This window comes from Ictalurus punctatus, chromosome 13, assembly GCF_001660625.3.
Source record: "Ictalurus punctatus breed USDA103 chromosome 13, Coco_2.0, whole genome shotgun sequence".
NCBI lineage: Eukaryota > Metazoa > Chordata > Actinopteri > Siluriformes > Ictaluridae > Ictalurus > Ictalurus punctatus.
In genome coordinates, this window is record NC_030428.2 from 22973490 (window position 1) to 22990787 (window position 17298).

Below are 17298 nucleotides of genomic sequence, written 5' to 3' on the forward strand. Positions count from 1 at the left end.
GTGTGTGTGTGTGTGTGTGTGTGTGTGTGTGTGTGCATGCAAAAGTAGCCTGTGGAATACATAAACCGACATATGCATGAAGCTGTGTATAACATGAACCAAGTAACTAAGGTCTGTATTTTTTCATGATTAACTGCAGACAGTTCATGAAGATTTGATCAGAATGGTTTACATAAAATTCCAGTCCAAAGTTTGGTAAAAGTGTGAGAGTTATTATAGCCTGGAGCACTACATGCGAACTTTGCATAAAAAAAGATTACAATACCGTTGTCGTATACATGCCCTAGAAGATGTTATATGATGGAATTAGTTCTCATGGCATTTTACATTCAGTGATAAATGTCAAATTAGCATGACTCGTTATTGTTCAAATAGATGCCACAGTGTAGCACATACTACACATGGGGAAATAAGGGATACATCATCTCTGACCTAATAACGAATGTCACTTGTCATACCCTATTTCTGAAAAGCGGTTCCATCATGATTGTATTATTAAGAAGTCTACAGCAGTGTGTCATAATTGTCAAAACACATATGCCGACTATTATTGCTGATTTGTAGCATGTGAGACAACAACCACCAAAGTGTCACAAAAAAATGACAGAACGTAGTAAGAAACAGCAATGAAGCATCCCATTATTTTCGGCAAACCGTATCTCATTACTCCCATGACTGCATACAACGGAGTCTTTGCACATGTTCTACTTCCTCATAACTGCAAGAGCGGTTCGGTTTTATTTATCAAACTTTCTAGTTCTGAACGTATCTCTACGGGTGTACTTGTTGCTTTTGATTAAACTATGTATTTAATTGCATTGGAGCCTATTCCTTCTGTGTCCAATCCCAGCCACTCATTCTTACCTTTTATTTAGAACCACAGTGAAATATGAATAGGGGTCTAGGCTAAAATGATTTATATGCTTATTGTCATGGTTACATTTCAATATGGTTACAGGAGCGTTGATTGTTATTTATCACACAATGACCACTGGGATGGTTATACAGTCGCGATTATCATATGACTGACACCATTCAGCAACTGGATTTTAGCAAAACAGACATCCAGAGACTGACCAGTGGGACGAGAAATGATGTAACACCACAGATGCTTTAGTGTTTTTAAGTGGTGGTTAAGTAGCTATCCAACAAATTGCATAAAAATGAATTCAATTTGTTGGTGTTGCTGAAAAGTGGTGTTAACAGGTGGCTTATTGAATGCTTCCCTATCATTTAGTAATTTACGCTTTTCTTAAAAATTCTTCACACCATTAAATGTGTAAAATTGCCTTTCTAAAGTGGTCTAGAACCTTTTGTTGAAAAAAAACCCCAAACAAACCCCAGAACAAAAACAAAAACAAGAAGAGATTGAATAGTTTTTGAGAATGCTAGAGCTTGGTTACCCCTAATCTGTCTAATGCTAAGCATCCATGTCACTTCTCTCTCTTTCTCTCTCTCTTTATTTCTCTCTCTCATTGGTTTCAGGGACATCCTGCATCACTGAAGCTCCAGATTGAGGCGGAAGGCAAACAGCTGCTGCTCATTCTACAAAAAAATGAGTAAGCCTCCATGTCTCTCTCTCTCTCTCTCTCTCTCTCTCTCTCTCGCTCTCTCTCTCTCTCTCTCGCTCTCTCTCTCTCTTGTTCTCACTCTCGCTCTCCCCACTTGTTACAAGAGCAGCTTTTTCTGGATCACAAATTGGTGACAGATGCATATGAGGTCCGACTTGCCCTCTAATCTCTAATTGTGACAACAAAAAAACACCCTCCTCATCACACCACTGACTCACTCATCTCCGTCATTTTTGTGATTGCTACCTAGTATGAAAGATTCATAAACTAGACATCCTGAAAACACAATCCTGACCATCACTGTTATGTATCATATGTTGTATATTCTGTATTGTGTGGCCTCTTTAACTACTTCAAATATTCAAAAAACTAATTTTTTATTAAAGAATGCCCTAGCCTTGCATAAAGGCCTGACATTACATTTCATTCTCATAATTCAGATGGAACTTTTGAGATCTTGATGGCATCTGTTATCCAGGTCTGCTTCATGGAAGTACACACACACTTCACTGGAAACTGATGCTCTGAGATGATCTTGCTCTTCTTCTTCTTCCGAACTCGGTTTTCATCAAATGCAGTAATGAAATACCCCAGCTATGCTCATATGGCTAACCTTGGATGAATTCTAGTTGACGCCAGTTAATATGCTTTTTTATATTTACAGGCTTTTCCATGTCACTGAATTCCCCACAAAATGCTAAACAACATTCCGGTTGTCCACCCATGTCGGTGGCGCTGAATATTTTTATTTCATTGTTATTGTCATTGTAAAAAAATGAAGAAGCAGTTGATAAAATGTTAGTAGGTTTAACCCTTTCCTGCAGTACACTGCCTAATTGACTTATCAGACATTTTCATTCAGTATAAACAAATGAATAATTTTATCACCGCAAATCTATTATAAGATTAGTCAGGACACTGTTGGGTTTCTGTGTGTAGAGTATCACAACTCTGTATTTAGCTGCTTGTGAGTAGGGTGAGCTGTGCTGGGCAAACAATTCACTCCTCTCTACAATAACATTGGAAACAGACAACACAACTAAAGCTTTTTTGATACTCAAACACTGTATACAACTGCCACAATCAAATTAAAACATTTAAACATAGTAGGAGAGGTAAAAAAAAAAAGAAAAAAAAAAGAATACTTATGAAAAACAGCAAATTCTTAAAACCCTGAGTGTCTACTTTCACATGATCCATTAACCACTACTGTGGACATCACAAATAAATCCCATACATTACTGTTTCTATAGTAACAGCTAATTCACAGAGACTTACGCTCCACATCATTTAAGTCTAATAATAGACAACAATAAAAACGTTAATTAAACATGAAAAACTTATAATCATTAATATGGTGAAGCGTTCTATAAGGAGACATTTATTTAACATCCATGGAAGGAGTCTCCAGTGTCAGTGCTTTGTAATAAATGTAACTGTGCAAGCTTTTCATCAGAACATATCGCGCCCTCGACAAGCTTAGTCGTATTAACTTCAAGATAAAAAACAAACATAGACTTATGAAGGAATGACTGTTCATAGCTACTACAATGTAAATGTAAGATAACACGATATAACTTGTTTCCTGAACATTCTACAACATTAAACATTAAATTAAATAACTGTAAACAGATAAAAAAAAATAAAAGTGTCATCATAATTCAACAAAAAAATTAAAATAAAAAAAAATGTACACAATGGAAAATTGCTGTGGTATAAGAGGAATAAAACACGTACTAGAAAATCTAATTATAACCTCAGAGTGGCAACAGTAATTCCGCTTCGTGTTGGGCCTCATCACACGACCCCGTTGTTGATTATTTTTCTATAACTGCTGTGTTTAATTGCCTATATAATAAACAATATGGCCAGGGTATTTCAGTTTCTTGTTGGACTAGTAAGTGGAATGTTGTGACCTGCCAGAGAGACACTGTGGGTCCTGTGAGCTACTTGGAATTTTATCCACTCTCAGATATAGCTAAGCCTGTATAAAAGTGATTTTCATTCTTTTTTTCTCTGGGACTTTACCCCTGGCCCAACTGGCTTATTTAGGTATCTTTATACAGAATTTGGTCAAGCATAATATGGCTGGCTTCCAAAGGATACTATACAAAAATGCCAACCAGACCGAGTGCAGAGATGACATACCTCCAGAACCTTTTAGCTCATGGTGTCCAGTGACATGAAAAACAGAATCTGATCTGATGTGTGAAAGGCTGTGCTGTAATTCTTTATGAATATTATGCATGTCTTCATCTTGCAACTCAAGAAGATTTGACTTGCTTCAGCCTAATTGGTGTCTCTTTTCAAAAGAGTGACCTCTGAGAAAAACATCTAAACATTCGCACTGACAGATTCCTGCCTGGGGCTTTGAAAGTTTCACAACAGAACCTATTTACCCAATGCTGCACATGAAACTGCATGAAATTCAGTGTGCGTGTGTGTGTGATGATGACCAGATGCTTGTGAAGCTCATTTTGGGCTGGAATGTCTAACCTGCAGAGTCAGAGAGACCTTGAATGAGAATATTAAAGTGTAGACCTGATAATGAGTCATTATGGGAGTAAGAGGTCATGATGGGAGTCAAAGAACTGGAGAGTGGTATGTCTGAGAACACTCTCTTTTAGACTTTTAGACATGTGAAATCAGACTCGACTGGGGGAATAATGGGAAAGTATGTCTTATTATTCAGTGCACTCTGGAAAAGTCAGTGAGAGGATTATAGTCTTTGGTATAAATCCCTTTTTATGCAGGCAATACATTAAAACCCCTAATGAAATCTATATAAAACTACATTTCAGTGGATTTCTTTTTATCCCAGCATGACAAGATCAAATAACTTAATAGTTTATTCACCTTGTAATTCATATTCCAGATATTCATGAATCAGACATTGGCAGACAATTATCACACACACTATAGTATTCAAAAGCACAACAGTGCCTGAGCTCACTTCCTTTTCTCTATATAGTGAAGGTTCTTCATGATCATTTTAATTATACTGAGCTAGGTGTAATGTTTCATCAGACTGTAGGAGTGAGACAGGATTTAAACCAGTCTTTCGTGCTGTCCTCTGTACACTACACATAGAACATAAATGATTTCTTCCAAAATCATTTAATTACCAGATGAGTCAGGCATCTGGAGCAGAGATTATACTAAACTTTCCAGGGTTGGAGATTCACAGAGATTTACAAAATGACTCAAGTTTAAGACTAAAGGTTTGTGTATGTGAAATAAATTGATGACATCTGCGAAAGAAGAAGAAGAAGAAGAAGAAGAAAAAAAAACATGCAAGCCGATTTACTGACTGGATATATAGAGTATTGCATGTGTCATTTTTGTGTGTTTGCACTACTTAATATGAAATTTGGGTAATTTCTATTGAATAGCGCAAAATACAGGGTAGTGTCAATGCAAATCAATTCATTTTGCACCTACAATATGATTTACCGCAGCCAGGAAAGCAATTGCGGGCACAAATCAGACCAACTGAAAGGCCGGTATCAAGTGTATTCTTTATACTGGGGTTTAAGAAGGAACTTCTAGAACACATAAAGAAACAATTTTTAATATTGCATCCTTCAGCTATGTTCTATCATTCATTTCATCATTCATGCTATACTTTTTCATAAATCACATTCAGCACACCCACTTTCTGCACTCACAGTTTACCAGATAATTTTCTACATGACATTTGCACAGTTTATAGAGCAAGCTTAGGATGCAAGAAACTTGTTTGTCTCCAGGTTTGTTCTTTTCAACTAATCAGGTTTAATTACAAGTTTAATTAGTTTAGTTTAAAAATAAATAAATCAATAAACCCTGCCAATACCCCAAATGGATAGTTTGTTCTGCTGCTTGGTGCACTGCTTGCTCAATTGTTTTGTATATAGGTCAGCTTTCTTGGAAGCACTGTCCACCCTTTTCTGCATCCATGAGTTCATAGACTCCCACAATTGGCTAGTGTTGCTGTGATTGACAGGAACAAGAGTGCCTGCCATTCCTCCCACCCAGACCGCATGGCCAATTTTGTTCTCTTGGAGCTCTCTTGGCCACGGGTCGCTGTGGCATCGTTGGGATTTGAACTCGTGAGCTATTGCACCACTTGCAAGCTTTCTTTCACTATTTTTGTGTGTGTCACAAATTCCCTCTTACAGCTCGCTGTACTTCTGTTTTCCATGCGCTTTTGATTCTAGTCCTGTGTCCGCCCCTGTCCTGTCATTGTTTGGTTGCCACATTGTATGCATCTTTTCTGTGTTAAGTCCTAGGTAAGTTTGCCTATTGATACCCTGTTTTGTCTTAGTAACTTGGTGAAATCTTGCCAATTGCATCATGCATTCATGTTGTTGAGTCTAAGCTGGGATTCCCTAGTGCCTTATTTTCTAGTTCAGTGTGTAATATTTCCAGTGTGTAGTATTTTCTCCATCTTACAGGTATGGATTAAGACAGTTTGTTGCTGTCTGTCTGTGTATTCAACCCTGATATTTTCTCTGACTATAATTTTTGGATTTGCCATAATAAAATATTGAGTTTTCACACTTGTGTCCTGTCTTCGCTAACTGGACGTTCCAGTGGTCAATGTGATACATGTGATACTCTGGTAGAAGCATGACAGTTAATCAGAGTGTTCCAACTAATATGAGGAACCCAGTCAGATATTTAGGTTTCCCATAAGCGACTTACTCAAGGCCTTATTGTAATACTGAATATTTTGAATATATATATTATGTAGTATATAGTGTATATTTATGTATTGGTTGTAAATACAGTTGTTTTTCTGACACTATGTGACAATATGGAAGGAAACCCTTGAGCTAAACAGAATAGGGATGAAAGGGCATTGAGTGTATTGGCAGAGAACCCTGTTCGGCCCGATCAAGCCCAGTTGTTCAAACATGATGAGAAATTGAGAAAAAGATGTGAAAAAACATCTTTTGATAAATTAAATTATGAAAAGTGAAAGCAGTGATTTGTTTTGTAACCTCTCCAATTTCAACGCAGCAACAGTTCTCGCTAAAATAAAGACAGTGCTTTCTGTAGAATCTGTCCAAACAGTGGGAGGTGAGGGACACAAAACTGACATATGCCAAACTGCATTACTTCTGATTTTGAAGGACAAGAGTTTAGCAAATAGAGATCTCTTTTCTTTTTGAGTACCAGGCCACCCAGGATTTCACTTAGGTATCATTAAATTTTCTTGCAGTTCTGAAGCATTTGGAAGAAATTGTAGGTGTTGAATGGAATTGTTTCTCTGCTTCGCCTGGCAGCGTATAAAGAAAATTATAGATCACCGGCTTTATTATACGAGTTCATGTGTCCTATTTCACTTAGATGTATTTATGACTTCGTTTGTAGTTATGCTTTCATTTGAACAAGCATTTCAATTTACATTAACTGTGTCAGAGGGACACTAGAGGTGTAAAACACATGACCCTGCCCTTGTTCTACTCATTTATGATTCACTTTTTTAAGTATCCACTGAAATCACACATCACACAGATGTTTATATTTATAATCAGAATCAACAAACATCTCATAATCGTACAAGTTCTAGTTTCATAGAAAGGTGTTTGTATGGTAGGGATAATGGTATGGTAGTCATGGATAACCAAAAAAGCTGTCTAACTATTGAGCTATTGAGCTGTGTTGTAGTTACACCTGGCCCAACCTTAGCTCTCTCCAAACCAAATGTTTTATTGCCACAGTCGACCATTTGTGCATTAGTTTTCCCATGTGTTTGTCTTCTTGGGATGATACAATATTGACTGAAATTGAGGTATCTTTTTTGAGCTTTGATAGCTAGAAGCTTTAGTGAGTTTAGTTGAAATTATAATGAAGAAGGTGTACTCCTGCAAAAAAAAACAATCCCACAAACACCACCACCACCATCATCATCAACAACAACAACAACAACAACAACCACAAAGCAACCACAAATGGGGGGGCAAGGGATGGTGATTCAGGGCTATTTCCATGGCAACCTTAGGCCCTCTTGGGAGTAAATGAGGGGAGATGTGGAGAGGAACGGATAGAGACAGACAGATAAAGAGAGGAGGGAGGGATGGTGGAGACAGTGCTTACGTAAGGTCCACCCCCTCAGTTCTGGATGGGGAAGGCTTGTTATTATCAAAGAGAAATGACAGCCAGGGAGAACTCTGTGTGTGTGTGTGTGTGTGTGTGTGTGTGTGTGCGTGTGTGTGCAGGTCTAGCTCTCCCACATCTCAACACTTTTGAGTGCTAACAACTTCACCACTTACCTGAGAGAGATAAAGGGGGTCTCGTAATCTCAGCTCAGGGACAGGGGCAATAAAGGGAGTAAGTGAAAGTGTGCTGGAAGGGTGTGCTATAAGGGCAAATGTTAAAAGCCTGGATATTGAGGGTTGAATGCTTAGAAAATGTAAAACAGAAAGATAAGATGAGTGAGAGAGAGAGAGAGAGAGAGAGAGAGAGAGAGAGAGAGAGAGAGTCGAACTGGAGAAAGGACAGATAAGATACTTCCAGAATGTTCTCACAGACATGCAGCAGTGCTATAATGCAGATGCTGAAACAGCATGAGTTAATGCAGGCGTGTCAATCTCAAAGCCTGAGATATGTATATATAAGAAATAAGATATGTAAGTCTGGAACATGTTTTGGCTCGTGCCTGGAGTTGAGTTAATGAGTCAGAGCTAAGCAGAACCGAGTTTGCCTAACGAAATACAGCATCATTTAATCTGCTGACTATTATTAGTGTATATTCTGGAAAAAAAGTCTTCTCTATTCCCCAACCCTCAATCCTTGACTGACCTGGAGGCCATTGCAGACTCTGACAGACAGAACACGAATTACTCTATGTTTTTCTGCAAACGTTCATTATTTTAAAAATTGAAGCTTCATTTCATGGATGAATGTTTGGAATCACTGTTGAGTTTAATTTCAATTTACTCCTTTGTGCTCCAAAATCAGATGGGGTCCAGTGACAATGTTTTCTCTTATAGAAGTATTAAAAGAAAAGCAAACTCATTTTCAGAACTTAGTTTTTCTTTCACCACAGCCATCTGTGTACATTGTAGAAATCTAACCAAATGCGAATATATTCTTGTAAATGAGCAGATTATGTGTTCTAAGCAGATATGAATACAAATACGAAGATAAGGCACATTATTTTTATTCCTGGTTGGGACACCAGAAGTAGTCAGAAATGAAGCTTACATGATCAGGAACAGTGCTGCACAACGCGTTTACAGTGTTCATTCATTCCTCCTTAGCAACCGCCTGGTCAGGGTTGCACTGGCTTGAATTAGGCTATAAGTTTATATCTTGGGAACTCGAACCAAGTAAATTTGAGTACAAAAAAAAAAAACCCTTCCAGTTTGGACCACACCCACTTCACATTTAAATCTAAATACAGATATTTGGAGCATTAAACATAAAATATATAAACATACACAGACCCACAGGTCTGCTTGTACCCACTTACATCCAGGTTGAAGCACATATGTATGTGTGTGTGTGTGTGTGTGGTTGTACACATTTTTGCTGTTGTTGTTGTTAAAATGTGTACATATCTACATCTGTTTTCATTTTCCCCATCCCTCATGTCCTGTCTTCTCCTCTCTTCTCCTATCTGTCTTTAGTCAGCCGTCTGCTCATATTCTACCATCATGTTGGCATTTTGCTCTGGTTAACCTTTCTCTGTCTCTCAGTCTGGACTGGGTTGGGCTTGCATTGTCTGGCTTGCATTGTGTAGAATAATTTAAGGGCTCATCTTGTCTACATGAACAGGAATAAAGGGAATAGAAGAGCAGACAGCATGGTCTGTTGTGTTCTGTTCCTCCTCATCTCTCAGGTCAGATTAAAGGACTGATTGGCCAGTAAAGGAATGGGCTGGCAGGAATGAAAGGCAAAGTGGCTTTTGCTCTTGAAAGGTTGCATTTATTCAACAGTGATTTAATAGGATATACAACAACAATGGCAGCATTTATGCCTCAAATACATGTTAGTGTTGTCAATGACAAAGACTCTCTCTGGGTCTGTCATACCAAATATCCTCTACTTACCAATCCCACTACTTACCATGATATCAACTCTGAACTATTCCATACTGTATGTATGCAGAATATTTTACTATGTTTTATTGTACATACATTTTATTCTACACCTTTCTGAATACTGAACACATTTGTCTCCTAGTTTCCATGTAATTCCTCATGCTTTGCAGTGCTTTGTAGCTAGTAGAGTTTCATTTCCAATAAACTGATGCTTTCACACATGAGTCAGTGGTATTCAGGATCCAGAACAGTACGTGGGAGCGCTACTTGCCTTTAACATCACGCCTGATTTTTGTAATACGATTTGCGCTGAAATGAATGTGAACATTGGATTGTAACAGTAAGTCTGCTTTCTCTTTTCTCTTCCATACTATGCCCTGGTAATTTTTTAACATCTAGTCTGACATTTCCTCTACAGGGTGGAGAGAAAAGTTCAAAATCTTTCTTCAAGGATTTCAGCTCATGTGCTGGTGTTAATACTTATACAAGACATTGACAGTTTGCTCTCAGCAAAGATTGAAGTATTATGTTGAACATCCAGTTGTTTAATAAGCCCCTGGGTCTATTGTACCTCATTGGGATCATTTGGGATTCCATGTCTGGTGGATATTGCATTCAGTTTCAGGGGAAATTGTGTGCTTGTGGTTGAGGATCCATGTAGCAACAAAGTAAACCTTGAATAGTAGTTATAATGTGGTCAGAAAGCGATCAAATGCAATTCTCATAGCTGGCTAGATTGCAATGTGGGCATTAAAAGCTCTCTTTGCTGTAACCTTTTCAGCTTGCAACACAGCATGCATGAACAAGCTGTTTTTGATCTCTTCTGATCTCTGTTGTCCCTGGTCTTGGCCTTTTATCTGGCTTAAGTAAGGCCTGGGTGCACATAATTTATCCTCCCTAATATGTCTCCTTTTGAGATCCGTCGCACCATTATTTCTAAGGAAAGGCTCTGTGATGAGATCCTTATTTATATATTTATACCACTGCGCTGTCATCCATTAATTCATCATCAGTAACCACTTTATTCTAGTCATGGTTGTGGTAGCTCTGGAAACCATCCCGGGAAAACTGGGCATGAGGCAAGAATACACAATGGATGGGATGCCAGTCCATCACACGGCACCTTACACACACATTCACACACTCATTCACATCTAGGGATAATTTAGCATAGCCTGTCCACCTACTGGCTTGTCTTTGGAAAGTAGGAGGAAACTGAAGACCCTGGAGGAAACCTGTGTGAAAATAAAGAAAATATGCAAAATTAACATAGTTATTAACCCGAGCTCATGATTGAATCAGGGACCCTGGACCCTATACTACTGTGATGCCTGGCACTGGGTTTTTGAGTAATGTAATATGGCCCTTCTGATAAGATCCATCATTGGCGCTATGTCTTTGTGTCAGTTAGCGTTACTATGTGGCTCAGGGTACTGGTGTGTACTGCTGTCGGTATGGATTTCTTGTGCAGTGTCAATAGATTTTGGCAGCAAGGTCCAGAATGGAGCAGCAGTCTAAGCGTTCATCCCATCAGGAGTTTAATTCCCAACAATGACCACTATCCTTGAGTCCAAGATAGCATCACTCACCCTGCTCTCTGGGTTAGAGGGATGACATTTGTCTTTCCACTTTCGAAAATGTTATGTGATGTTGCATGAGCCGTTGTTGTGCAATAATGGAGGACTTGATAGTGGGTTAGAATTGGAAATCAGTAAAATCATGAGAAATATGGGAAAAATCTAAAAAGAAGACATAGTAATGGATAGTAAAAGGGGACATTGTGTATCTTTGCTGTTGGCTGGGGTTTATCAGTGGTTTGTGGTCAGTGATCAGATGAACTCTCTTGGCTATAGAGATATATCAAATGTGACAGGACAGACCGACATGTTCCTACTTTATCTCTGAGGACACTTTTTGGGAAAAAAAAAGAAACTAGAAACCTGTACTGTTTGTCTTTGTTTTTCCTCTTTGGGGAACACACAAGGTTTTATGTGTTTATTTATTTATTTATTTCTTAAATATCAGAAAGGGTTCCAGCTATAACACCTTTAGGAAATAGATAACCTTTACATATCCAAGTAACATACAAGGACTAAGTGATTTGCTTAGAAGAATATGCAACTGCTATGCTTCTCTGTTCAAACAATCAATCCTGTAGATTTTATTTCCTGCATAGGCTTGTAATGAATAACAGCTCTTTGAACTGCTCAAAAATATCTGTATCTGCACGTCCATGTGATTTGTTTTCTTTAGGACGTCAAATAGTTGCTGACCCACTGATGTGAGGTTAAAAAGTTACTTTTCTATCCAAAATCCCTCTGCAACTCTGAGAGATCCTCACATAGTGCAAGCTGCCCGATTGCATCAACTTTGCCGAAGTTTAACCTCATGACAGAGCCTATGTCCAATGAAGAAAAACGGTCTCCACTGGAGAACAGCTTGTTGAGCTTAGGTTTCTCCACATTTCATGGAGATGTGTGTCATCTATGCAGCTTGACTTCACAATCATCCTTTTAATTTCATCCATTTAAATGAAGCTTGTCAGAAGTCCTTTCAACTACTTTATATGGCTGCAAATATTCTCATAGCAATTCACTGTAAAACTCTAGGAGTTTGTAAAGAATGAAATTCTCTGCTTTTTCCAGGCAACTGCTCTCTCTGTTGAAAACAGACGCATTCATAGACACCGTTCCCTTTTAGACAAAAGCATTAATCGAATTTCTGTGGTACTACTCTTTTTTTATTCCCATTTCATGGAAACAAAAACGAGCTAAAAATGTTCGCTGAATCGTGACCCATTAGATAAATCAGGGAATGTTTCCTGTTCAGCTATTCTGTGAGCTAATGAAAACTTCACGGCTGGGTTAAACTTTGCCATATTCTGTGTATCTTTTACAAAATGGTTCATTTCTGATATGACGTCATATTAGGGTTAAAAATGGAATATCCAGTCAGATGAATGTCTTACATTTACTAATCTATCCATACAACGGGATGCATTGTTTTTTTTCCCCCCCACTGGTAGACTTTATTACACTGCTGTAACATAATGTCATTAGTGATCTATAACTGGTTCCTTATGTTGTATCCTTATATGACATTGGTTACCTGTGCAAGAAAAGATGGATTACATGAGTATGAGCAGATTTGCCAAGTTCCCTTCGTCATTGGAGGGAATCAGGGATCAAGATGAATAAGAAGAGCCAGCCCATAATTTCAGGCGTGTCTTTTCCTGTACATATGGTGTGCATTGTGGACTGGTTAGCAGATGGTGTGGTTTATCATGGGCTGTTGTCACATTTTTTATAAAAATGAGGTTTGTGTTTGTTGAGGTTCTTAATCTTCTTTCTTCTGCATCTTCCAAGAACTTGAGAGCTAATGAACTGTTCTGCTTAAATTATTTGCAATATATATATATATATATATATATATATATATATATATATATATATATATATATATATATATAAGTAATGCTGAGTGTGTTTGCCTGCTCTGGCTGTGCATGTCATTTTGCTGCTATATGACAATGCAGTATCAATATTTCAGGTTTTTTTTGTGTGAGTGTAGACATCAGTTATATCGTCAATTCCTTCGCAATGCTGACCAATATCTTATTGGATTTTAAAATATTTTTAAATAAATAAACGTTTAAAAAGCATCATTCAGCTCATCGTGTTTCTAGAGGTTGATTTTATTCATTTACAACACATTTTCAACTCTGAAAAAAGTACAAAAATCTGTTAGAAATTAGCTTTTACAATATAACTGTACAGTAATCCCAAAGGGCTGCATTGTGGTTTGATCTTGAGCCTTTCCCTCCTACCTCCCAAACACATGCCAATACATGGAGTAGTGATTCTAAATTGCCTAAATTGAGTTGTTTGAATGTGTGTGTGTGTGTGTGTGTGTGTGTGTGTGTGTGTGTGTGTGCGCATATTGGCCATGATGGGCACCCCATCCAAGGTTTATTCTTGCATCCTGTACCCCAGTGATAGCCTCTGGTACCACTCCAACTCTAACTCTACTGGAGATGAAGAATGCCTTGGGCTTGCTATTAATGCCATTCTGATTTTACAGTGTGTGTATGTGTGTGTGTGTGTGTGTGTATGTGCGTGTGTGCATGCTTTGATGTGATGACTTCATGATATCCCAAAGCCTCTTCTTTCTTCCACTCTTTTGGCCAAATAAGATCATCTGGGGCAACCAGACATCGGCCACTGGGGGAAACATGACTTGAAAATTCAGTGCCAGACCACTCATGTTGTTTCATACTCTGCTTTTCATGTCTGAGGCATTAACAGTCAGAACAGCAGTTCTAATCGTCCAAGAGAGACAGATAGCATTTGGGTGTTTGTTAAACCATCTGATCTAGGTTGTTGTCAGCTTTTGTGTTTCTCTCCATGGTTATCGCTATTCCATTGCTCATCCTGTCCTTACGCTCACATGCTGCCTGACCCCATTCAGTGCATCCTGCTGTTTTATGAAGGTCTCCCTCAATTGACCTTTTACCTCTTCTTCATGGTGTCATTCTCTGGTGAACTAACGCTGGAGGACAGCATTCTTCCTCGAGTGTTTATGGGGATGTGGGAATCTGTCCAGCACAGCAACCCATCTTGAAAAACAAAAGCAGATTAAGGAAGAGGAGGAAAAAGGGTTTGCATCTGTGTTGATTCACAAGCACAGCCGAAATCCCATTTCCTCTTGATTTGAAGATAGCATTGCTTTGGGATTTTATCAGCCGCTATTAAGTTTTATTTGTTAATTAAGTTTAGGGGGTTGATTTAAGGCAAGGAGCAAGTGGTTGAAACTTTCACATTGGGGATTAGGGAATAGATTTAAATTGGCTTGTGCGTCTCTCCTTAGTGATGGTCCATCCGGACTCTACTACAGACCAAGATAACAAGAGCTTATGATAAATGGTCTGCACTTATATAGCACTTTTTTAACCTTAACAGTTACACTGTTTATCATTCACACCAATGGCTGCAGAGCACTAGCTTGCCATCAGGAGCAACGTGGGGTTCAGCATCTTACCCAAGGACACTTTGGCATGTGGAGACACGTGGGCTGGGAATCGAACCGGCAACCCTATGATTAGCGGACAGCCCGCTCTACCACCTGAGCCACAGCCATCCTGACAGCTTAAACTCTATAATTAGTTGTCTTTCTCATACAGAAAGCAGATGTGTTGGCTCAGCCTCTGCTGTGATTCCTGCTGTGAGTGTGAACCTGGCTTTAGCTGTTGAGTTCCCTGTCATTCTGTAAATGGGAATCTGCCTGAGAGAGTTTTGAGCACAATGAAAACTGAGCGGCAGCCAGGGGATAGACAGAGGGATATGGGGAAAAGATGAGTAAGTGTGGCTAAGTGTGACTGAATATGATAGCAATCAGCATCTGACTTTGCTAATGGGATAAACATTATGATGCTATATGAATGCAGTGTTGTCATATATCTTAACACTCCTGATTAGGTGAGAGCTTTGTGAAGGAAAAGATCTAGAATTTGTTGTAACCAAATGCAAGTTTATTGCATAGAAATGATGAGCAGTTAGGTCGCAAAAGTTGCACTATGACATAGGGCTACAAAATGTGTAAATGGACACATGAAAGAAAGTTTTTTGGGCTTGTCTCTCTGGGGATCCTACAGAATATATACAGATTTCTACAACAAGGTAATTCACTACTAGAGAGAGTTTTATGCAGTCCTTCTAGGAAGCAAGGAACTGATTTAGTCATGCTAGGAGGAACCTCACTGCTCCAGGGTTCCTGATTCAATCCTTAGCTCGAGTTATTATCTTTGTGCTCTCCACTTGTCCATGTGGGTTTCCTCCAGAGTCTCCAGTTTCCTGGAAACCACCTTTGGGTGGATTGTCTATGCGAATTTATCCCTGGGTGTGAATTTGTGTGTGATCCCAGGGTGTAGTCCCACCTCCAGATCTACCACCACCATGACTATCATGTTAATGCTCTGTTATCAATCTGTTATTTACGGTTAGAGTTCTCTGTTTATATAGCGATTTTCCAAACATGAGCTCATTTTGTCATCAGGAAATATATAATTTCTAACCCCACCTAACCAATACAAATTGAGTCATAGAAATTGATAAGGATTTGCACGTGTGAGACCATGTTAATTTTCCTCAAGTGATATCAGATATTAGGGTTGATATTTTGGATACGCTCAAATATATGAGATGTACTTAGGTTTGTAGGTATGCAAGAAAATAAACAATACTTAAATATGTTCGAAATTAGCATTTTAACTATACAGTATTCCCAAACTAGAACACACATGTGCTACCTCACAGCTCCAGGGTCCCTGGTTTGATCTTGAGCTGTTCCCATGATTTCCCCATGTCTATGTTGGTTTCCTTTGGGTTCTCTGGTTTCCTCCCACCTCTTAAAAACATGCCAATATGTGGACCAGTGTTATAAAATCTCAGCTCCTAAATTAGTCTAGTCAGCATTTGTGCAACATTTCTCATGTGTCATGGTTTGTTCATTGGCTGTAAAACACTGGAACATGCTGAGGATTGTTGGCAGGGCTGTGAGGCTGTTCTAGCTCTCGCTTGGGCGAGCCATAAAGGTCACAGCCAACAATAAACCTGTTTCTGACAAATCGAAATATCTTTTTCTAAGCATGTCTCTCATGACTTGCAAGGGTATTTTTCCATATTCTTCCTGTGCACAGTCAGATTAAAGCTGGAAGCTTTGGTTTATTATTCACTTTCTAATTTGCTTTTTTTATGTGTGCTTCTTCTCTTATGCCTCCTGGAAAGATTATTCTACAGTGGTAAATTCTTTCCTATTAAAAGTTTTCCTCATAAACTAATGAACCATTCTCTTGCCATGGATGCAAAACTTGGAAAGTTTGAAAAGGCCTGGTTCCTATTTCAGACCTTAGATGAATCATACTGCTAAAGAGAAAACTGCTTTGTCTAACCATGTGACACAGTGTTTTTCTCCATCCAGAGCCAAAGTAAACATACAGTTTAATCAGCAACAGCAACGCAACACACTATGAGGAAAATAGTACAAACTTTGACTATTAAGGACTAAAGAAATATGTATTCTGCCCTCATTTTCATTGCTTCATTAAGAAAGTAGCCAAGCAGACAGCTTCTCTTAAATGACAAGCTGGTCTCTTATACATGTGTTTGTTTTGCTTTAATAATAATGGACTTGCAACATCTCAGCTCTTGTTTGGAGCTTCTTTCCAGAAATTACAGAAGCATCACATTTTGGTTAACCCTTAGAGGACTGAACACCATGAAAGATCAGGAAAGCTCAACATCTTGTCAAGAGTGTGAGGCGAAGATGGATGCAAGTGCAGATTAAGTTTATTTTTAAACAAAACCCGAACCAAACAGATAGCATAAAACTTAGAAACCAAAACATGAGCTATGAATTTGTGGCAAGAAACATACAATGACTAGACGGTGCAATCAATAACGAAAGACAAACGCTACACAATATGTTCTGTGCAAAACGTGACTTAAATACAAGTGCTCATTAAACCAAAAACGTGAATCAGGTGCAAATATTCACGTGACATGATCCTGTGAGGTGCAGTGGCTGATGGGAATCATAGTCCTTCAACAAAGTCGGTGTCACCATGACACAGATCGATTAATAATTTAGAAATGATTTGGCATAGAGACTTACTTTAAATTACATCTTATCTCAGAGAT

At 38.5% G+C, this 17298-nt stretch overlaps 1 protein-coding gene across 2 annotated transcripts in view; it reads left to right on the forward strand.

Moving 5' to 3' along the window:
- LOC108273823 (disintegrin and metalloproteinase domain-containing protein 12) overlaps positions 1–17298 on the forward strand; it is a 104970-nt gene that overhangs the window by 18019 nt on the left and 69653 nt on the right. For both annotated transcript variants that reach the window (XR_001814380.3, XM_017483396.3), the window contains exon 3: positions 1486–1559. Coding sequence is in view for 1 of the 2 variants with exons in the window: in XM_017483396.3 (XP_017338885.1) it covers positions 1486–1559 (74 nt within the window). In the remaining variant the exon portion in view is untranslated. The remainder of the gene's footprint in view (positions 1–1485; positions 1560–17298) is intronic.